General features: G+C 44.5%; 1 protein-coding gene across 4 annotated transcripts in view; it reads left to right on the plus strand.

Moving 5' to 3' along the window:
• Window positions 1-23,762, plus strand: part of UNK (unk zinc finger) — a 65,893-nt gene that overhangs the window by 35,908 nt on the left and 6,223 nt on the right. For 2 of the 4 annotated variants that reach the window (XM_037913932.2, XM_037913935.2), the window contains 9 exons: window positions 1,445-1,584; window positions 3,804-3,851; window positions 4,654-4,854; window positions 14,122-14,190; window positions 14,780-14,954; window positions 16,214-16,315; window positions 17,810-17,998; window positions 22,246-22,427; window positions 23,201-23,458. In XM_037913932.2, the coding sequence (XP_037769860.1) occupies window positions 1,445-1,584; window positions 3,804-3,851; window positions 4,654-4,854; window positions 14,122-14,190; window positions 14,780-14,954; window positions 16,214-16,315; window positions 17,810-17,998; window positions 22,246-22,427; window positions 23,201-23,458 (1,364 nt within the window). The remainder of the gene's footprint in view (window positions 1-1,444; window positions 1,585-3,803; window positions 3,852-4,653; window positions 4,855-14,121; window positions 14,191-14,779; window positions 14,955-16,213; window positions 16,316-17,809; window positions 17,999-22,245; window positions 22,428-23,200; window positions 23,459-23,762) is intronic. The other 2 variants (XM_037913934.2, XM_037913937.2) reach the window with 2 other exon arrangements.

The following is a 23,762-nucleotide window of genomic DNA, read 5'->3' on the forward strand; positions in this document are numbered from 1 at the left end:
TTTCTCTACGTATAAAGTAATAACAGTATTTTAGTGTGAGGATTAATTAATGGTTGGTAATATGCTTTGAAGATTAAAAGTGCTATATAAATACTAAGGAACATTATTAGGCAGATTCTCTTGCTAATTCTCTTATACAGTATGAAATGATGCTCCAACATTTGAATCACAAATACTTCACAAGAGTGTTTAAATCCAGATAGGAGCTGTTTTTATTAATATTTTTTAAAAACTGCACTAGTAAGTTTTGTAAACTGTTTTCTAGAAAACCTCTATACTTCCTGACAATGCCCCTTTAAAAGAGAGCAGAGAGTCTGTTGTTGGCTTGTTCTTCATATTTCTCTGGATGTAATAGAGTAGAGCCAAATGACTAGAATTGCTAGTTACAAATGTCTGTTTGAATTTGGAATTCCATACTGAAAGGTGCTTTCATACATAACAGATAGAAAACTTGAATTCCGTTCCCTTTCAGTTTCTTTGTCATAATTCTGGCTGATAAATTTGGTTATTACTGTCGATACTTGCATTTATAAATGAGGGCTAGCTCTTTCACATCCCATTGTTCCTATTCGATCCTGCACTCAAGTTGCAATGCGGAATTTTTGGTAGTCGGAGCAGAGTTGTTGTGAGCCACTAGAATTGGGCTCTAATCCTTGCTCTTAGACTGATTCACTGCATGACCTTGTGCAAATCTCTTTGTGCCCTGATTTGCCCATCTAAAAGTGAAAATAATAATTTCTGTCTTGATGGAAGTGTAATGAGGCTTAATTCATTACTATATGTGAAGTGCTTTGAGATCCATAGATGGAAGCCCCTATAAAAAGGAAAATAATATCATGTCCAAGAACATCTAAATCTCTTGGAAATCATCCTGATGAATTTCACGAGTGATAGCCATTTGTTGCTGAGGGCTGTATAATGTTTTAAATCAGTGCAGCAAAACCCTGAACTGTTTTCCTGGGTATTTATGATGTTTAAAGGGAAGGGGGCAATTCCATAGCCTTGTACACACATTACCATTTTCTGTAATGGTGGGTGTTGAGGACTTACGGAAATGTATCTATCTCCCTTAGCTAATCTTAACAAATCAATCACCTGTGTGCATAGCATGACCCAAACCCCTAGTTAGTTCAGGATATCCTGAATGTGTAGCGTGTAATTCATTTAGTAAAAATACTGTTGGAGGAAGAGGTATTACTGAGCTAGAGGCCAGCATCTTGCAGAATTGGAGAAAGACTAATAATAGAGGATAAGAAATACCCATTTTGCCTGATAGGATTTCTTGTTGCTTCTATACTGATTCAAAATAAGCATCCCTGAAACATTCCCTGTGGAGAGCTAGCAGCAGGAGATGTATGTAGCTGCTGTTCTTCCCAAGCATCTTGTGATCCCTGGCCATTCATGTAGCTTTGAGTGATGTTGCACGCCCTTTTATTTCTCGCAGAGCCTCCACTCGAAGATTTACAGCCATCTTCAGCTGTATCCAGCCCAACGCAAACAGGCCCTGTGATGTATATGCCATCAGCTGCTGGTGATTCTGTTCCAGTGAGCCCTTCCAGTCCACATGCCCCGGACCTTAGTAATGTATGTGACCCTGCTGGGAAGCATTTGTCTACATGTTGTGAACCTGCATTTCCCTGACCTACTGTACCACTGTCTTCCAGAGGAGGAGAATTTCCCAAAGGATTTGAATTTTGTTGGCTCTAGCTCAGTACTTCCCGCAAAGAGCTTATTTGGGGTGGGACACAGGTTTTTGCCTTCTTCCTAGAAACCCACTCCATGCCTATAGCACTGCTCTGCTTTTCATTCTCTGAAAAGTTTCATTTTTAGCTCTGGGTTAAGGTATTTTTCAGGAAAGTGGAGAGTGGATTGCAGCAGTGCATCCAGCCTAACTCCTTTCTGATTGGAGATAAATGTAGGGCTTCTGTTTCCATGTACAAGCCATGAGCCAGTATAATCTAGAGTACGAAACTGCAGTTTAGTTTGCTTATCCATGAAATCTCAGAGAGGTTTAGCCTGTGCACAATGTGTCTTGCATTACGGAATATCTGTGATTTACCAAGGGGTGTCCAAGCCCTGCTACATTTACTGGTTTATATAGTGCCCCAAAGTGTGCTAAGTACATTAGCTGTACATACAGGACGAAAAGTCCCTGTCAAGAAAAGCTTACAATCAAAGTAGACAACATACAGACACGGGAGTGAATGGGGTGCAAGGCATCTTCTTTTCTTTCTGATTTTTTTCCCGTTTTTTTATCTTTGCCTATTTGCATTGAGCCACTTTGGAGCTTGCAGCGTTCCCAAACTGTTGATGAAGATTTTGAAGAGCTAGAATGGCAGGGTCTTAAATCATGATTGCAAATTCTAAACTGGTTTAGATGAGTTGAACTAATTTATTTTCTCTTAGTAAATACCACTGTGGAATAAAGTACAGACATTCTTTTATTTTCTGTGAAAGTGCCATCTGAATGCTGGGCAAGCCACAAGGAAATGTCTGTCCATCTGATGGTCACTGAGATCTGTTCTCTTTCTGGAGCCCTTCAGTCTTCAAAACTGAACCCTACCTCATCCATGAACACATACCAAAAAAGGAAACACATGGTCTTTTTGTCATTTCCTCAGTCATCAGGGCAGCTGCATGTACAGTGGAGTCCCATCTTACGCAGGGGTTAGGTTCTAAAGTCAGTGCATAAAGCGAAAATCGCGTATAGTCAAAATTACCCTTGAAAATCCCTTAAATCGCAAACCGGAGTGCCGTAGGGTGGCCAGGAGCATTGTCTACGATCAGCAACACTTTAAAGTCCAGTCCTTTCTCTTCAAGGTACCGCGTGAGCTCCGGAATGAAACACTTGTGGAACCAATCCAGAAATAATGCTGCCCTCACCCAAGCCTTTTTATTTGATTGCCAGAACACAGGCAGGAGATTTTTGTTCTTGCCTTTTGGGGCACAGGGATTTGCAGCCCTGTAGAGCAAGCCCGGCTTTATTAAATGCCCAGCTGAATTGCCACAAAACAGCAGAGTCACACGGTCTTTAACTGCTTTGAAGCCAGGGGCTTGTCTTTCTGATTTCGAAGTGTAAGTGCGGTTGGGCATTTTTTCCCAGACGAGCCCAGTCTTGTCAGCATTAAAAACTTGTTCTGGAAGATAGCCCTTTTCTTCTATGATTTTCTTTAATTGTTCGGGGTAGGTTTTTGCTGCCTCTTCATTGGCAGATGGAGCTTCACCAGTAGTCTGCACATTTTTGAGGTTGAAGCAGGTCCTAAAACTGTTAAGCCAACCTTGGCTGGCTTTGAATTCCTTCTCATCAGAAGGCTGCCCCTCTTTGGCGGGAGGTTTCAACAGCGCGTAGAGGCTGTCTACACTACCCGCTGGATCGGCGAGCAGTGATCGATCCAGCAGGGATCGATTTATCGTGTCTAGTCTAGATGCGATAAATCAACCCCCAAGCGCTCTCCCGTCGACTCCTATACTCCACCGCTGCGAGAGGTGCAGGCAGAGTCAACGGGGGAGCAGCAACAGTCAGCTCGCCGTAGTGACGACACCGCAGTGAGTAGATGTAAGTACGTCAACTTCAGTTCCGTTATTCACGTAGCTGAAGTGGCGTAACTTAGATCGATCCCCCACCCGAGCGTGTATAGTTGAATTTGCGTAAGTTAAATGCGCGTATGATGCAACTCACCTGTAGTCTGCAAACAAATATAGCTTTGCTGATGATAATTTTACATGAGTAATTAATCAGAGGAAAATACTCAGTGAAGTAACCAACCTCACATGGCATGTTCTATTTTGTATTTGTACTGTAGGTGTGGAATAAACCAGGAACTCTGCCAACTAGCCCCACCTCCACCACAGTAAGTAGTGACTGCAGGGGAGGGAAAACAGCAGACAGCCTGTGTAAAAAATCAAAGGATTGTAGGACGCTCACAGCACTCCCTCTTTGGATCTCCAGCCCTCTCTATGCAGCATTTCAAACTTTGGGAGCAACAAGCATGTGCAAACATAGTTCTAAGTTGCAAAAGTGATCCTGTTTAAATGCATGATGCATAGTTGTGGCCTAAAGGAGAGAACCTGTTGCGGAGCCCTGTTTTAACACTGGTTGTCGATACTTTGGCCTTGTCTACACTAGGATTTTCAGGCCAGCAGGTGCAGCTCCACTGGTAGATGCTGTAGCGTAGATGCTGTAGCATATATGCTGCTCCGGCAGGCTCAGGTGTTTTTACTACTGTCTAACAGGGTTAAAACACTGTTCATCCTCAGAGTGCAGGCAGGATCCTAACCTGAATCACCCTGTAGCTTAAGGAAAATGAGAAGAGCTTTGGTCAGGCCTGTGAACTCCAGGAGTTGCATGTGAGGCTGCAGAGGGGTTGAAGTGTCTCTAGAGCCTCAGGGTACAAATCACTGTGCTAAATCCACCTCTCTGTTGCTGAGAAATTACAACAAAGAGACATTATATTTGTGAGATTTGCACACAAACAGTATTTTGTGCTCCCCCTACTGGCTGTCTAGATCTGTCTGTTTGTGCTGACCATCAATAAAGCTAATGCACAAACAAGGAAGTAAGAGAATCAGTGTCCTTAGGAATCATTTGACTCAGTGCTGCTGACTGTTTGAACTCTCCTTTTTTATGACCCTTATGTTTTCTTCTCCCATTAGATGCTCTGTAGGAACAGCAGCCTCGGAAGTCCATCTAATATATGTGGGTCCCCTCCTGGTGCCATTGGGAAACAACACAGCTTGGAGAGCATTGGTTTTCCCACAGACTCAGTAACAGCAGCCAGCAGCTACAAGAAAGCACCAGGCTTTGAGCGGGAGGATCAGGTGGGGGCTGAGTATCTGAAGAGCTTCAAATGCCAGGTAAGAAAGGAGTGTTGGGTGGTGGAGAGCAATTGCCTGACTTAGTTTGGATTGATTCCTCCATTTGTGGAACAAAAGTAACACACTGTTGCCACAGTGTTTGATTCCCAAATCTACTCTTCCACTCCCAACCTCTGTCAATCCATTCAGTCTCACATCAACTCCTTGGTGTCCTGCTGCCCCTGCAAACTCAGTCTGTCAAAAATTTAGCTTCTCCTCTTCACTTCAAGTCCTTCTCCACTTCTTTCCTTTTCTATTACCGTTGGATAGCAACTTGATGTCATTTATATCGCCTCCTTCCATATCCAGGTTCTCTTCAGATGTAGACTATCCCAGAATTAATCTTTTCCTCTCTTGCTCTCCACTGCTAAAATCTTTGTTCACATCTTGGTCACCTTGATCACTGCACCTTGATCTCTGCTATTGTCACCTTTCACTTCTCCAGTCTGTCTAAAACACCACTGCTAGTCCTCTTCCTCTCCCACTGCTCCAACCATATCACCTTTCTGGAATCTCTTCCCTGGCTTCCACATTAAATTGAGGCTCCTTGGTCTTCAGGTAGTGTCCATAGGAGTGCTACACATCAGAATGTGCATGAGCCTGTACACTCTTGATTGGAGAATTTCATGAGCAGCATTCATGAGTCTGCACTTGCTCTCTAGATATCCATGTGCTCTGGGTCAAGAATATGAGGCAGGGTGGACCCGCTGTCATTACACTTCTTGCTGAACTGTGACTCGAGATGGAGCATCGCATTTTCCATTAGCTAGACACACAGCCTGCTAAGCTTCACTTAATTTTTTGGTATTTTATTTTTATAATTACTCATGTAAAATTATCGTCAGGATGGTGGCGGCCCACCAGGAAAAGGTGGCGGTGGCAGCGGCAGCCATGGTGGTGAAGTTCGCGCCAGTAGCCTCTGTTGGTTCTTTCCATCTGTTCTTCTTTTTGTTCTATGATACTTTCCCCACAGACTCTTTGTCTTTTAAGGACCCAAAAAGGGAGTGATGGGTGGAATGGCCTACTCCTCGTTATTTTGTCTACCAATTCAGCTTAATTTCAGACGTACCAGTTTTGGCTTGTTATCTTCCGTCTCTATATCTCCTGTTTTTTACAAGCATAATTTCAACACAGTCATTGAATCATCTCAATCCGGCCTTTTTATTTAGATTAATTCAGTTATTCTGTCTCCCTTTCATACCTTTTCCCATCAACATTTGTTATTAAAAGTTATTTTAACATCTTATGAATTTTTACGTACTTTTTACAGTTGAGCTCCCAATTTGAGTAAATTTGTAGGCCCATTTGTCACAACACTACTTACACTCTGACTCCACCATCTTCAGCAGTGACTTGTCGTCTAGTACTGACACAGTCACCAGTCTCCCACAAATGTTTTGAGGGTACCGAGAGTAATTTCCCCCTGGTACTGACACATCCTCTGGTACCATCTCATCAGCCAATCAAGTATCAGCCCCTGGTACCAGTGCAGTTACAGGACCCTTTCCAGACCCCAGTACTAACTCAGTCACTGGTAGCAGCACCACTTGCTCCTCTGATGGTCACTGAGAATGACACCTCATCCTATTCTGACGTGTCTATACAAGGTTTCTCCACCTTCCCATGCCACGTCTCTCCGTTGGGGTACACTCTAAGGAAGAAACTCTTGGCAGGAGATACAGCTGGCAGCCCTGGCAAAGAAAGCTATGGGGCCCTGCCCCTTTCCCTTACATCCCACCACAGTGGGCTTATATGGAACCCAGGGGCCCCTTTTGGCAACCAGTTCTACATGGTCATATCTCATAAAAGGACACACCAGGAGCAATAACCGTCTCCCTTGGATCCCGCTCTACAGGAGGCTCTTGCAGAGGAGCAAGAACCAGCTGAGGAAGAAGAAACACCACCTTCCCACAAATCCTCCTCCTCACCACTTGAGGCTGTCATGCCTCCCCCACCATCTTATGCCAATGGTTTAAAGGCATTTCAAGACCTTATGGAATGAATATCAGGAGGAGATACAGGAGCATCAACGGTCCCTGTTGGACATCCTTCAGGTACATCTCCTAAGGGCAAAATCACCTTCCCCATCAACAATGCTTTGCTGGCCCCAGGCTGTACGATGTGGCTACCATATTGCCTACATGTAAATGGGCTGACAAAAAATACTATCTCCCATCCAGAGGCTCAGGGTATTTTTTTTTTCCCAACGTACAACCAATTCTCTGGTTGTCATGGCTGTTAACAAACGAAACAGGCAACATCAGTCCTGCTCAAAGCCATCTGACAAGGAGTTGAAATGGCTCAACCTTCTGGACCATAAAAGCTACTCCTCAGCCTCTTTGCAGCTCAGAGTAACTAGTAACCAAGCCCTGTGGCAAAATATGATTTTAGAAACCACTCAGTTTTTATCTTTTATTGAACACCTGCTTCAGGATCAGAGGGAACAATTTCAAGCCCCCATAACAGGCCAGACAGTTGCTAAGGTGTCTCTCCAGGCCTTGCTCGATGCCACCAATAAAGCTGCATGTTCCATGGCTACAGTAGTAGTCCTTGCACTGAGCTTCTTGGCTGAATTCCTCCAGCGTCCCCCAGGAGAAACAAAAGACTGTCAAGAGCCTTCCCATTGAGGGGCCCAAGTTGTTCAGCAATGCCATGGACAGGTTGCTCCATTCTCTTAAAGACCCCCTGGTGACACTGATCTCTGGGCATCTAAATGCTTGCAGCAGAAAGAAAATACAGTAGATCACAAATGGCTCATCACTCTCATCCCATCCACTACCAGCCCACAAGACTGTCTGCACCCCCCCCACCCCCCCCAGGAAGAAGTCCAGGTTCACTAAGAAAGGGCCGTCCCCTACAGTGATGTCCCAGTCGGCAACATCCTCAAAACAACAATTTTGACCCTTTCCCTCCCTCCACTGTTATGGGGATTGTCTCTCCCATTTTCTACCTTTCTGGGAGCTCATCATCTCACACAGATGGATCCTGGAGGTGATTTCTACTGCCTGTTCCACCCAGTTCAGTTTCTTTCAGGCCCCAACTCCCCTGTCCCATCCATCTTCAGGGACCCTTCTCATGGTGGTCTCATGAGGCCTCCTAACATAAGATCAAACCTGTTCTACCAGACTTTATCTGGAAAGGGTTTTATTCCTGGAACTTCCTGGTCCTGAGGAAAAACAGGGGATGGAGACTAATTCTTGACCTCAGGTCTTCAAACATCTTCATCTGCTCTCAGTGTTTCAGAATGGTAACCCTATGAGTGATAATTCCCTCCCTGGATCTAGGAGATTGGTTTGTTCCCTCTACCTTTAGAACATTTATGTTAATATAGCCATGCACCCCTCACACAGACTTATCCTACGTTTCCTAGTGCGCAAGGACCACTACCAGTATTGCATCCTACCCTTTAGCCTCTCCACTGCCCCAGGAATCTTTACCAAAGTCCTCTCAGCCATCACAGCCCATCTTCACCAGATGGGAATAATGATCTTTCCTACATGGATGATTGGCTCCTGAAAGGTCTCTCATTCCTTGAGATACAGACAGCAATCTCTGTTCCATTCACTGGACCTCCGCCTCAGTGTGGAAAAGTCTGTCCTCGCACCCACTCAATGGACTTCATTGGGGCCACTCTGGACTCCTCCACTGCCAGAGTATACTTTCCTAAGAACAAATTTGCCACAATGTCCAGCCTCGTTTCAGCAATACAACAGAGCCTGCAAACCACAGCAAGGGATTGCCTGCAACTTCTGGCCCATATGAAAGCCTGTACATTTGTGACACCCTTAGCAAGACCACACTTTCAGTGTCTTCAAGCCTGGATGAGAACCATCTACAGACCCAACAAGCACAGTCTATCCAAGCATGGGTCTATACCTTGGTGGGTCCTCAATTCTCTAAATTTGGTGTAAGGATCCACAAAAGGTGTATGTGCGGTCAATCTACTTCTGTAGCCCTACTGAAAAACATACCTATCTCAGACATCTGCAGGGCAGCCACCTGGTCTTCAGTGCACATGGTTTTCCCAGCATTACTCTCTCATGCCTGCTTCCAGAACCGATGCAGCTTTCAGTAATGCTTTCTACAAACTGAATCCACCTCTTCAGCACCCTCCTCTCTGACTGAGGTATTGCTCGGGAATTTCCTGCCATGAAGTACCCATAGGGACACTACTCAAAGAAGAAGGAGAGGTTACTTGCCTTTTACAGTAACTGGAGTTCTTCGAGAAGTGTATCCCTGTGGGTGCTCCAGTATCCACCATTTTTCCCCTCTGCCTCAGAGTCCTTTCGCTGGGCATTCATGGCTGAGAAGGAACTGGAGTGATGGCGAGTCCGTCCCCTTTATATCCTCATACTGGAGCACAAGGATATCTAGGGTGCAGGCATGGACCTGCAGATACTGTGGACCAAAAATTCCCATCAAGAGTTTGCAGGTATGCACATATCTTGATGTGGAGCATCCACAAGGACAAGCATCTCAAAGAACATCAGTTACTGCATAGGGTGAATAACTTCTTCTCACTTGCCCCACATAATCTCATCCTGACCTACAACTCAACTGTCATTCCTCCTCCTCTTTATGTGTCTCCCAATCCTCTTGCATAACTGCTCCCTTTGTCTCTTTCCATTCTCAGTTTAAAGCCTTCATCATACTGCTTCCTAAGCTTAGAATAATCTCCTGTTTCTTGTCTGCCATGTGTCACCCTTTCCACCTTCAGGTCCAATTTTTCCATCAGTTTCCTTCCTTGGTGTTACCGTTAATTTCTCTGCATTTTCCCTTCCGAAACTGATGACTCATCTGTGTCCGGGACAGAGATGGTGGCTTCGTCTTTATTTTGTAAAGTGATGTTCTGTAAATTGCTGTTGCTGATGTTATTGCTAGCGCGATAAGTAGATTTTTGTTAGGGTTTGAAGAAGACATATTCGCAGACATCTTTTCATGAGGGCTGGTCTCTAGCAACCTGAGATATGGTTGTACATTACTGAAAGCAGGGGTGCCCAGAAAATCTGCCTTTAATCTGAACACATTTAGGCCCTGTCTACATTACATTGAAGAAATTAGCATTAAGCCTAAAAAGCACTGTGTACGTTGTACTTCTGTTACAATACAAACAATTGAAATCCCCAGCTTAGACAAGGTCTTGAAAAAATGACATGATTTAGAAGTCATTAATGCCATTTGTGCCCACATGCTTTTTTTACAGCTGAGTGAAAGAGCCGTGTTTCCATCCTGCAAGGAGGCTAGTCTTGACCACTCTTTGGTTTAGTTAAAATGATTTAGTTGTGGAATGGACAGCGTTTAAGCCCTATTGATTTAAACCATTTTCAAAAACAGTTCTGGTGTTTGCTTAACATGGGCATGGCTTAAGAAACCGGGAATTGCAAATCTATGTAATGTGTCTTTGGGATCAAAGTTCAGGGCTGGCTGTGACTCCACCACATCTCCCTGCTAAGTACAGCAGCTTGTAGCAGTTGTTTAAAAACAAAAGAAAAGCCCCATGCTCATTCTCCATTGCAAGTGCTGCAGCAAAGGAGTAACTGGGCAGCTCCAAGACTGAAGGCCAAGAGAACCCCAGTCTCCTGTCAACAGAGACCAGGCCCGAGGGAGACCCTGCTTTGGAGAAAACATGGGCAAAGAGCCCAACCTGAGGGAGGAAGGGGGAGAGAATATAAATATGACACTTAAAAGGGCCCTGTCTCGAGATGAGTGTGTGTGAGTGAAGCCCAGTCTGCACTATGAACACATTGTGTTCTGGCAGTATGCTCTGACATAGTGTGGCGTTGCTTGTGTGCACGCAGCCAAGTTGTATAGTAACCATGCCACTGAACTGTGCTAAACTGTGCTGAACTGTGCTCAAATCCCTGTTTAGGCATCTAATAAATAAAAGTGGTCTGATTTTCAACAGGTGCTGAGAGTCCACAGTTCCCATTGACTTCAGTGGGTCCTGCAGGTTCTCAGCACTTTTGAAAATCAGGCCAGGAATTAGACACCGAACTTTAGGCGCTCGTATTTGAACATTTTGGTCAGAGGCTTTTGCCGAGTTCTGTAACCTGAGTATGATGTAGACTTCATAGTGATAGTATTTAAATGAGCCATCTCATTCCTCTCTCTTGGAGGTGAATGGAGGGGAAGTTGTACCTTTGCTGTTATTGTTGTTTGGTTGACGATAGTTTTTGGCAAGGGTGAGCTAACAGAGCAGTAATAATATAATATAATAATAATAATAACACTTAGCACCTACATAACTCTTCATCTTTAAAGTGATTTTCAGACATCAGCCTATGTTTAGCTAACAGCAAAGGATTGAGAATGTTCTTCTAAAAAAAACGGAAGATGGATTCTTACATTTTCCCCCCCAAATGAAAATGTACAGTTGGCAGAAAACTACGCAAAGACCCAAAATTGTAGGATCTATCTTCTGCCATTTTCTGCTGTCATTGTGCTACTCTGAACGGATCTGGGTCATCCATATTAAAGTTCACATTGGTGAACCAGGCTTTGTGTGATGCTCCATAACGGTTCAGTTGAATGCATGAGTAGTATGTCATCCAAAACACACGCCCAGTAAAACATGATGGTTGCTTAGCATGCATGCTAAAGCGACCACAATACAAGTAAAAGAATCTGAATGTAGCTGGATAAATGATACTTGGTTTTAAAAAAAGAAAGACAGCAGATTTAGTCAAGAGACCTGAATATCTGGCCTGGCTTCCTAAGCAAGTAACACAAGTAACTTTTCATTACGGAGTTTTCATGCAGGTTGTGACACAAGACTGGAAAAGCTGTGCCAATTAAACTCCTTTTAGTATTGATCCTCTTCCACCCCTTCACGTGCAGTGAGGATGGAGTGTGATGTACAGCTCGGTCTTAGAGTCACAGCTCTTGGGTTCTGTGCATGACTCTGCTACTGCGTTTCTCTGGGTCCTTTTGGCAAGTTGCTTAACCTCTTCATGCTCTAGTTTACCTAGGTGTAAGATGGGCATGATAATACTTACCACCTAGTGGGGTTGTGCAGCTTACTTTATTAGTGTTTGTAAAGGCCTTTAAGACCTTTGGATGAAAAGGTGTTAGTAACCTGCAAACATGCTGCATAGCAGATTTCTTCTGGGCTGTATGTAGCTTGTTCTGTGTTTCATCCATAATTTACACCACTCTTTCCTCCCCCACAATTCAACAGAGCAAGGTATAGATAGAATTTCAATCTCCACTTCTAATTTTTCTACCTGTTTTGGTTAGTTTTGTACTCTCTAATGTTATTCAGGAGTACAGGCATTTCTTTACTACTGTACCTGGGCATAAAGGAAAAAAATGTCAAGTTTTAACTGGTGTTGCACCAAATTCAGAGTTGCAGACATTGGGGCTGGCCCTGAAATGTATTAAAAACCTTCAGTGAGGCTTAGCTGCAACGTTGCCAGGTATGTTGGCAAGAATCCTCTCAGCAAGGGTGGGAAAAACAATGGGCGCTGATTCTGTTTGTATGTGTGCGTCTCTCTCTCTCTCCACTCTAACTGCTGAGTCCTGCTTATGTCACATTTTGCGTTCAGATGAGTGTCAGCAAGGAAGAGATGCACTGGGTAGTCTAGCAGGCTTGTTATCAAACACACGCAGATGCACTAACATAACACAGCATCAATTGCACACAAAGAAAGACAAGCCTGAGATCAGTTCAGTTGTGACTGCCACATACACACGGTGCACTATTTAGGGAGAGCAGTACAGAAAGATCTTTGAGTCCATATCTCACCTGCCTGTTCACTAGACCGTGGCCCGCAGTGGGCAGATTAAAGAGAGAAAATGAATCAATTAGGTAAAACAAGAGAGGAATTCTATGCTCGACTGCTGGTCTTTCTTCTCTTTATTCATTCTGGTTACGGTGACCATCCTCAGCAGTCAATCATTCATCATTTTCGTAACAACTTTTTTTTGTCTAACTCTCCGCCCCATCTTTCCCTCACCCCGAAAGGGTGATCCAAAAAGTTGAGGCAGATCATGGCAGGCAAGTTCTTCATTTTGTGTGATACTGTTGTGCATCATGCCTGAATCTCCCCTTCTCCCTACTCTCTTAGATCTGTTTACTCTCTGTACTCTCAATAAAATGAGGAGCAGCCCTTTTTATGTCTGGAATGTGTTTCTCTAAATCACAAGGATCCTGCCCAGTAAATGACACAAGCAGAGCAGATCCTGGGCACCTTTTCACAGCCTCAGGGTGTGTAATTGATCCCATGTTTGCCTTCTATCACAGATACAGCAGGATAACAGCAGCCAAACCTCCATAATAAACCATTATGCAATGACATGCTCATGAGGGAAGTTTCTTCCTGACCCCAGTTATTGTAGTTGGTGGTTGGCTAATAATGTCCTGAAGCAAGAGGCTTCAAATCACTTGTAATTTTTTTATCCAAGCTAGTGGAACTGTGGATATATTTTTTTCCATATAGATATCCACTCTGTTTTGGAATCCCAGTAAGCTCTTGGCTCAGTGGCATCTATTATGGCATTGAGTTCCACAGGTTAAAAAAAATGATTTCCTTGAGTCTGTTTTTTGGTTGCTTTTTAATTTCGTTACATTTGCCTTTATTGTTTTTGTTAATGGGAAATGAAAGTAAGAGAGTCTGGCTGATCTCTACCCCATCTTTTTTACATCCCTTTGTAGTAGTAGTAATAATCCCTAGCTCTTTTCATCAGTAGATCTCAAAGCGTTCCACAAAAGAGCTCAGTATCATTATCCCCATTTTGCAGATGGGGAAATTGATGTCACTTCTTTTCCCTTTCCTTTTTAAACTAAGCAATCCTGGTTGGGACCTTGTCTGGTGACGTAGAAGAATAAACAGTAAAGTATGTTGTCAAAAATAAATAATTCCAAAAGCAAATAAAAATGTAATGTGCTTCCTACCAATTCTGCCTCTTTTTATTGGAGAATGGCAGATACTATGGGCAATGGAAAGGAATCCACACTTGGTCTCATATTCTTAAGAAGTTCTTAATGTTAATGAAAGGGAATTCAGTTAAATGCAAACATAATTGCAATAGATCCATAAATAAATGAGCAGAATGTCCGTGTATTGAGAGGGCGAGCGATTTGTGGGGGTTCTCCATTTGTTAAGCACCCCGCCCCGCTTTTTGGATTCTAAAGCATCCAGGACAGCCTAATAGAAGGGGTGGGGGCTGTGCATGTTCCTCATGGCCTCTCCAAAAGCCACCAGTCAGCCATTTCCAATTTAGCTGTTAATCCCCCTGCTTATCTTTTGTTCCATTTATTTACTGCAGCAGGCGAAAATAAAATCCCATTCACTGGAATACAGGAGCCAGGAGCAGCCTCTATTACAGCCCAAACAGGTACAGTAATGCCAACAGAGCTCTGAGACCTTGCTTGGAGCTCACCCCACCTCAAATGAGAACGCTAGCCAGATCTGTGGAGCCAAATGAATCAGCAGGAAGCCAATGACAGGCCAGACAGAGTCAGGGCACTCTAGGTCAGAAATGACCTTTTGAGAAGGGAGGGCCCTCCAGTGGTTTCTGGAGACTTGTGTGTGAAGGCCAAGGCCTGCGTGAGTTCAGGCTAGATTCACAGTTCTGGACTGTGGCAGAGAGAGGGTCCCTGTCAGTTTCCAGGAAATGTGTTTGCTGAGTGAATGACCTAGATCCCTGATTGTATACTACCTGTGGGTCATGTGAGTTCGTTTCAGTGAGGCCTGAAGGATCTTTGTAAGGCTAAAAAGAAACAAACTTGTAGAAATGAAACACAAACAGTTAATCTCTCCCTCTTTCCCCGCCCCCACACTGGTGGCAGTAACCATCTGTCTGAATGGAAGCAGCAAAGAACACGTTCACCAATGAGCCTTGGCTGATGCCATATCGCTGCATGTTACTGAAGTGATTCTTTTGTGGATATGTTTAATTTCTTACCTCCCCCTTCTTGTTTCAGGACATACTGGGGATTCTTCCAGTGGGGAGCCCTTTGACTTCCAGCATCTCCTCCAGTATCACCTCCAGTCTGGCAGCAACACCACCAAGTCCCGCTGGCACCAGCAGCATCCCAGGCATGAATGCCAATGCCCTTCCTTTCTACCCTACCAGCGACACAGTGGAGTCTGTTATAGGTAACACTGCTTGTTTATTTACACTGAGTGGGGCCCTCAGGAGGGGCTCTTCAGGCATGAGAATTGGAATAACATGTTGCAGCCATGAGGTTGAAGGATGTAACAGTGCGCTCTAGTTTCTTATCCCACACTTCCCTGCGATTCTAGGGTTTCTATGACTATGGCTCGGCAGATCTTTTCTGCAGGTCATTATGGATGACATTCACCCCTGCACAGAGGATCAGCACAAGGGCTATGCACTCCTTAAGTGCGACTTGGACCTTCAAAATAGTGCTTAAGAGAGGTTTGATGGTGCATAGATCGTAAGCTGGCCCTCTGCGCAGGGGTGATTTTCACTCTATATGAATAACATCTGGCCCTGAGAGAGCGCGTGGGTTTGGCAGACTTTGGGTATACACTGTGTAGAGCAGAAAATCCCAGTGACAGTCTCCACAGCTACAACTTCTTTATTTTCCCTTTGAGGATTTTAACAGGAGGGGCTGGTCAGCTGTATGCTGATCTCTCCCCATCCAGAGCTCCAAGTGTAGGACAAAGTCCCTAGAAGAGTAGAGCAAGGGGCTCCCGTAGGGGAGTCACTGCTGTTCTGTCAGTCAGATTCTTTGTATCCTCTTTCATGAGCCAGCATTTCTGATGTAAATTAATTACAACAATAAAAGTAGTTAATACAAATAAACAGGCCCGGGTGGTATGTATGTATATAAGTATATGTACATCTGTAAGTCTGTGATGAGGTATATTTTAATAATATGGTTAGATACAGCATTTGGCAGGCACTGTGTAAGCTTTCTTCACCTTATACTGTCTTTGAACTTCAGACCTGATTTGCAGTCTGCCTGCTGCTGCTAGTCCATTTCTAGGCCTCTCCTCAGTAAATTGGCGATACAGCATTAGCCATAACCAGACAGAACATTGGCAGGTGGTGTTGCATAGTATGGACAGAACCAGAACGTCACTATGGGGGAGATCTGTGAGAATTGCTATTATTTCAGATTTGTATGTCTGTTTTCATGTAACTGTTGGGAACAAGTTGATATAAAATCTTGGGGAATCGGGGCAGACAACGGAAACCCATATGAAAAGCTGCCTGTTAGACTCACAACAAATCATTTAATAGCGACACTGCACAGGATCGAGAGTAGGGCTGAGTACACTGCCCAGTAGACAGCAATGGCTGTTGCAGTATGTAGGCTCTTTGGGCCACCCTATCTCTTGAAGTTTTTGGTCCTTTGTAACATAATTGGTACCTCTGTGTCCGGCAGAATCTGCCTTGGATGACCTGGACCTGAACGAATTCGGAGTGGCTGCCCTGGAGAAGACATTTGACAGCAGCACGGTGCCCCACACGAGTGGCATCATGATAGGTACATGAAAGCAACAGAGCTTTCTTTGATCATCGCCAAGCAGTGTTGCCAGATCAGCTAGGCTGAACCAGCCCCCACAAAGCTCTAAAATCAGCCTCAAAAAAGATTTATTGGTTGGAAGCAACAGTTGTAACTAACTCAGGCAACTAGTGAGAATCCTGAGAGCAAAAGTTCACTCTCCATGGCTAGCAGAGATGAGTTCTTGCCCGGGGCCTAGGAATGTTTCTGAGATGAGCATGTTTTGTTTGTCTTGGTCTGTAAACAGCGACCATCTAAAATGTGTCTGGGAGCTGTAAAAACAGCTGAAAATATAGCAACTCACATCTCCTGAGGAAAATCCCAGTAAAAGTCACAGAGAACCCAGTGACCTGGCAATACTGTTCTACTGTCACAGGATCATTTGATAGTGAATGGCCTTATATCAAAGCATACAATGTATGTCTCATCTTCTGTATGTGACATTTGAACCAACGTCCATTTTGCCTGTTTCTAGTGGCTCAGAAGTTATAGATCTCAGGACTCTTTGCAGAGAGCATTGGTGCCTAGCTGCCACATCCCCTTACTCAATGAAACAGATTCTTCTGTATGAGCTAATGCTGTCTCCATAATGGCTATTATTTGCCTACGCAGCTACTGCTCAGAACCTTACCTGAGAAACCAAACTCCATTCTGTGGACGATTTTAGATCCGATCCCCCTCAAAGGATCAACATACTGATTCAACATCCAGATTCTGTGTGCTGTGAGGGCCCCATTCCTGCCACAGCTCAGCCTTGTTGGCCTAGAGAGACAAGAAGCATGGAATAGAGGAATTGTGATCTTTCTGTCACTCCCTTTAGGTCTGGATGTTAACTATTGCCTTTGAAGCTGGGATATATCAGTACCAAGTGGAGGGGGGCGGGGAGAAAACTCTTTGGAGCTATCTGTGCAGCAGGAGGAGACTGCTCTCTGGTGTAGTGGAGCTCGATTCTGTTACCACTAGTTGCAAGCTTTCAAGTACAGCTGAAGCCAGTTGCTCATTTTAGATTGACCGAGTGGTGATGTGATCCTCTTCCTCATGACTGCCGATAGTTTATTGGTATTAAAAAAAGGAAGAACAAATTTTGCAAGTGAATTTTCATTCCAAAGCTGCTCACCTGATATCTAAAACAAATGGTTTTCTGTAGGCTCGCAGGGACTGTGTACTCTGCAGGGGGAGTGCATTCAGGGCCTGGAGGGAGAGCCTCTCTCTGTTTTGGCCAGTTGACCAGCAGTCTTGGCATATTCTGAAAGGAGTCACATCTGGTCCTTCTTGGCCAGAAGGGTGCTGGCCGCAGTGCCCCTTTTGAAGGTTGAGAGCTGTGTAATGTAGAAGGGAAATGGTGGGAATTCCCAGGGCTCCCCTTTTTGTTGAGGAGAGGGAAGCTAACATCTGCTGTTCTAAACTCCTGTGCTGTCCTCTGGTCCATACTTCATGATCATACATTCCCATCCTCTTTGTGTGTTCTTTGTCCAGGTGGGAGTTTGCTGCAAAGTTCTGCTCCTGTAAATATCCCTGGGTCCCTTGGAAGTTCCGCCTCTTTTCACTCTGCCTCTCCTTCTCCACCGGTCAGCCTATCATCGCATTTCCTCCATCAGCCCCAGGGACACTTAAGCCAATCAGAAAACACATTCTTGGGGACATCAACTTCTCATGGATCATTAGGTAAATGCACAGTGTGTGTGTTACATATACATACGTGTCTATACCATGTAAGTATTTTCTTTTAAGTTAACTTTAATTTGAATGTTTTCTTTCAGTGTTGCCATTTATACCTCTCCTTCCCATAATAACAACAAAATTGCAAGCTGCTGTACCAACATGTAATTAATAAATCTTCACAGCACTTCAGTGTTAGAGGGAGCAAATATCCCCATTTTACAGATAGAGAAATTGTAGAAGAAAGGTTAAGTGACTTGCCGAAGTTCACATAGCACTAATGATGACTCGATGAGATGAGAACTTGGGAGTTCCTGGCTCCCCATCTTGTGCTCAGACAAATAGACTGCATCTCTTTCTGCTCAGAGCTTAGGGCAAGTGATTATAGCTTGGATCCTCAGCACAACAGAGCGGAGGTGGAGAAGGGAAGATGGTTTTAGGCCACCTTCAATTCTTGGGAACAAATGGGGGCTGGACTGGCCCTTGGAGTAATTAAGAGCAGCCTCAAGCATACTGTAGACTATGCCCGGCTGCAGTTCCCTTCATATTGCCATTCTACAACCTGGGCTCAGCAGAATGCAGCAGTGCTCCAGCCACATTCCCTTCCATCCCCACCTCCACTCCCAAAGTTGTGCCCCCCACACTGAGGGCACAACACAGGCAGAATGGGGGAGCAGGATCTGGTAAGAATCCACAGATATTGCAAGAAATCAAATCATTTGATTGGCTGAATGTTACAGTGACTCTTGAGTTATCAGTGTGTATGACAACAACAACAGGCAATAGGGCTTCCTTTAGACCATAGTGAGAGAGCACTTATCAAATTTGGTTTCAGAGTGGTAGCCGTGTTAGTCTGTATCAGCAGAAAGAACGAGGAGTACTTGTGCCACCTTCAAGACTAACATTTATTTGAGCATAAGCTTTCGTGGGCTAAAGCCCACTTCATCAGATGTAATGGAAAATACAATAGGAAGATAGATAGATAGATAGATAGATAGATATATATATATATATATACACACACACACACACACACTCAGAGAACATGAAAAAATGGGGGTTGTCATACCAGCTCTAACGAGACCAATCAATTAAGGTGGGCTAATATGATAATAGCTCACCTTAATGTAGGCGGGCAGTGATCGATCTATCAGGGATTGATTTATCGCGTCTTGTCTAGACGCAATAAATTGATCCCCGAACGCGCTTACTGTCAACTCCAGAACTCTAGCTCGCGAGAGGCGGAAGCGGAGTCGACGGGGGAGCGGCAGTGGTCGACTCGCTGCCGTTCTCACGGCCAGGTAACTCGACCTAAGATACGCCAACTTCAGCTACGCTATTCGCGTAGCTGAAGTTGCGTATCTTAGGTCGACCCCCCTGCAGTGTAGACCAGGCCTAAGGTGCCACAAGTACTCCTCGTTTTTTCTATCAAATTCGGGAGATTTTTTAATTTTCAATGCTAAATCTCAGTAAAATAGCTAAATGTTTTGCTAATCCGTTGCTCCATGCATCTGACAACGCTGTGTCTCATATCTTGTAATCGCATTCTTTTTGGTCTTGCTTGAACGGCTTATACAATGACATTAATGAGAAAAGACCTATCAGAAGGCAATGGTATTTAATTACAGCTGGTTTTTATTCATGAGAAAAGTCACAATTTCAGTAAGAAAAGGGAAATGTAACAGAAAAAATTATTTTAATAGAGCTATACTTTTTATTTCAGCAGAAAAGCGTTAAATAGTTTGTATTCATATAATCACACAGAGTGCAGAATCAAAGAAATGGAATAAAATTGCAAAATACATTTCGTGATCTGAATTTTTTAAAAAGCAAAATACAGCTTAGAACACAGTAGAGGAGTGGGAATAATTTGAGTCTTTTCAGCTTTTGTTAAGGTTTTTTGACGTAGTAACTTACCGTTTTAAAATGTAGGACTTGTCCATGCAGCTCATTGAATGTAGCTGAGATAGAATGCCTAGTGTCAATAGTTACTACTTTTATTTATTTATTATTTGTATTACTGTAGTGCCTAGGAGCCCTAGTTATGGTCCTATAGTGCTAGCTGCTGTACAAACACAAAAAAGATGGTCTCTGCCCCAGGGAGCTTACAGTCCAAGACAAGAGACCACAGAGGGAGCCAGACGGGCAGGGGAGTACAAGGAAACAGTGAGATTTCATTGGTCAGCATGATAAGCAGTGGTATCAGGACACCAGCAACCTAATCATTGCCAAGTTCCCTTTCAAGAAATCTGGAACAGTAATAAAAATAAAACGTTAAACTTTCCCCCACTGCTAATTCTTTTGCTTTACCAGCAGGAGGGCAAATGGACAGACATTCCCTCCTTAGAGGCAGGAGATGAGAGCTGTGGGAGGCCAGGGACAGTTTTTGAACCAGCATAACTATGTCGGTTGTGGTGGGATTTTTTTTCCCCCCCAAAATAATTATACCACCTCTAGTGTGGATGAAGTTGTACTGCTATAAAAGTTGCTGACACCGGTATAGTTTATTTCCCTTCCCATACAGGAATAAGCTATACCAGTTTAAAGTACCTTTCCACCGTTATAATTGCATGTGCACTAGGGTGTTGTGCTACTTTTATAATTTAGTTAAAGTGGTACATCATTCTAGTGTAGACAAGCCCTGAAAGAAGCGGTAGAGACCCCAAACTAACCAATTTCTGCCACTGGGTTTCAGTTGCCCAGCAAGGATAACCAGCTTCTTGGTTCTTGAGTGCTGCTTCTGACTGAGATGCTCTCTGCCGTGCTTCTAGGGGCTGGTCTGTATGCACTGGTTTAACTTAAATTTGGTCTTTAAATTAGTTTGAGTTAATCTGGTGCAAACCCCTGTGTGGATACTCTTACATTGATTTAAACCTGATTTATATCAATTCTGCTTAATGCAGTTAGAAATTGAATTAAGACAAATCTATATAAGCCAGGTTTAAATTGATTTAAGAGTGACCACACAGAGATTTGCCGCTAAATCATTTCTAAACTACATCACTTTTAAACAACGCTTTCATTAAACTGGTGCAAGCTGGTGAGCAGACAAGGCCTGAGTACCCAGAGCTCTCTGCTGTGTGTGCAGCAGTCATCCCTCAACTTCTTGTTGATTGTGCCCTGGATGAGGGCTGCAGAGGTTCATTCTGAGTAAAAACAGAGACTTTTTTTACTGGCAAGGCACAAATCCTGGATTCCATGACCAATGTGTGGCCTTGTTTATCATATATTTCCTTCCACTGTGTCACCCAAGGCCCTGAGTCCTACTGTGAGAGGGGAAATGGGTTTGAAGATGCTAGGCTAAGAATGTGGCTATAGCTAGATCACTGCCCTCTTAGTGCTCGAAGATGGCATGCGTGGCACTGATTTGCTTACTGTGGAATCCGAAGGAGAAGTCACACCTGGCTTTGTCTACGCAGGCAAACAAAGTGGGTGTTTGCAGTCGAGGTAGCGCAGTGGTTCTCAAACTGTGGGTCAAGATGCCCAATGACCCCATTTTAATGGGGTCGCCAGGCTTGGCATTAGACTTACTGGAGCCTGGGGCCCAAGTCTGAGCCCCCCATCAGGGCACAAGCCCCACCTCCCGGGGCCCAAGCCCAAACCTGATAGCTTCAGCCCTGGGCAGCGGAGCTCAGGCTTTAGGTTCAGCCTTGGGTGGCAGGGCTCAGGTTACAGGTCCCTGCCAGGGGCTGAAGCCCTTGGCCTTCAGCTTTGGCCCCCCTGCCCAGGGCAGTGGGGCTCGGGCGGGCTCAGGCTTCAGTCCCCGCTCCTGGGGTCATGTAGTAATTTTTGTTGTCAGAAGGGGGTCACAGTGCAATGAAGTTTCAGAACCGCTGCGCTAGCGTACGCCTAACTAGGCTACTGCATGACCAGCTGAACTGATCCTGAGGAAGTTAAACTGTCTCTCACAGGTGCAAATGGGGGGATTTCAGTTGGGGTAAGCTAACTTGATTGAAAAACTCCCCTTTATAGCCTGTGTAGACGGAGCCGCATTCAAGGGGAGCTTCTGTCTGGTGGCAGGAGACGTCAGTTCCCAAACTACACACTCAGCTACCTAAAAGTGTGAGACCTTTAGTGTGTGGGCATTGCTGTCCCCAAATGGATGACTGTCTCCTGAAGGAGTGAACTGGTTCTAAAACAATCCTCTGCTTCCTAAACATTCACTGTGAGCCCTGGATTTCACAGGGGCAGGGAACAAGTGGGGAAACCTCCGACACCTGTGACATAACCCTCTCTGTCTCCTCGTGAAACAGGTTTAAATGGGATGAACAGCAGCATATGGGAGCACTTTGCTTCTGGGAGTTTTTCGCCCAGTACCTCACCTGCGTTTCTGTCAGGTCCAGGTGCTGCTGAGCTGACGAGACTGCGACAAGAACTGGATGAAGCCAACAGCACAATTAAGCAGTGGGAGGAGTCCTGGAAACAAGCCAAACAGGTACAGTGCAATTTGCAGAGGATGTGGCAACAGGATGTCAAGGCATAGCCAAAGAGGCTTTTCCAAACCTAGAGATGACGTGAGGTGATGTAATTCAGACCCTCCTGGAGCCAGAATCCCTTAGACCTCTTTACACCCACTTACCAATGGGTAAGGGAATGAGAGCTGGTGTACTTCATATACGTAGGAGCTGGAATGAAGTAAGGCCTTGTCTACGCACTAAAGTTGCACCAATTTAACAAAAGGGGCCATCTTAAACCGATTTAGTTAAAGTGGTACAAAAGACTGTGTGGACACTTCATGTTTCAGTTTAAAGCAAGTTTATTTCCTTTTAGCATAGTCAATTAGGAATCCATTTAAGCTAAACTGAAACCAGACACTTTTAAACAGAAATAAGAATCTCCATACAGAGGCTCACACCAGTTTAATTAAATTGGTGTAAAATCACACCTTTAGTTAAACCAGTGCAACTTTCCTATGTAGCCAAGGCCTTAGTTACTGCAGAGAGTGACATTGATTTAGTGTGCACTTTCTTACATCCTTCAGTTAGCCACTTTTTTTTGCTACATCTCTCCTCTGGTCTCTCGGCATTCAAGTTATGCCAGTGCACGCACCACCTTGGAATCTGGCCCACTGACTTTAAGGGGGTGTAAATTTCATGTGGGTAAATTGGTGTGAATCTAAATAGGTAGATAAGTAAAAGGGAGTCTCAGCTGGTCTCAGATGCTGGCAAAGGGTTTATACTGACTCTCTCTTTTTGCTGGGACTTTCAGGCATGTGATGCTTGGAAGAAGGAAGCGGAGGAAGCCAATGATCGCGCCAGCACAGCGAACATGGAATGTGAGCTGGCCCGGGAGCAGAGGGAAGCCCTGGAGCTGCAAGTGAAGAAACTCCAGGAGGAGCTGGAGAGGATCCATGCTGGCCAGGACCCCCAGCTCCTTCGCTCATTCTCTGATCTAGAGACCCTCTCACTCTCCACACTGTACACCCTACAGAAACAGCTGCGTGCCAACCTGGAGAGAGTCGACAAGGTGAGCATGAGGGACCTTGGGGTGGGAGCATTCCGCTTACCTCTTACTTTCCAGTTGGTCTATAGAGATCTAAGGCCTTGTCTATACAGCCAAAACAGAAGTTAGCAACTTTTTTGCTCAGCCTGAGTGGATCTAGTCAAACTGCATTATAACCAGGTTAAACAAATGCTGTAGCCCTGGTCTCTACAGCTACAGAGGTCAGGGCTATAGCTAGAGTACAATTTTAAATCTAAGTAGGTCAGGGAATAGAACCTAAAAGTACCCAGGAATCCAGCTCTCAATACACCAGCCTGTGCAGCCTCAC

The sequence above is a fragment of the Chelonia mydas genome, chromosome 14 (assembly GCF_015237465.2).
Source record: "Chelonia mydas isolate rCheMyd1 chromosome 14, rCheMyd1.pri.v2, whole genome shotgun sequence".
Classification (NCBI taxonomy): Eukaryota; Metazoa; Chordata; order Testudines; family Cheloniidae; genus Chelonia; species Chelonia mydas.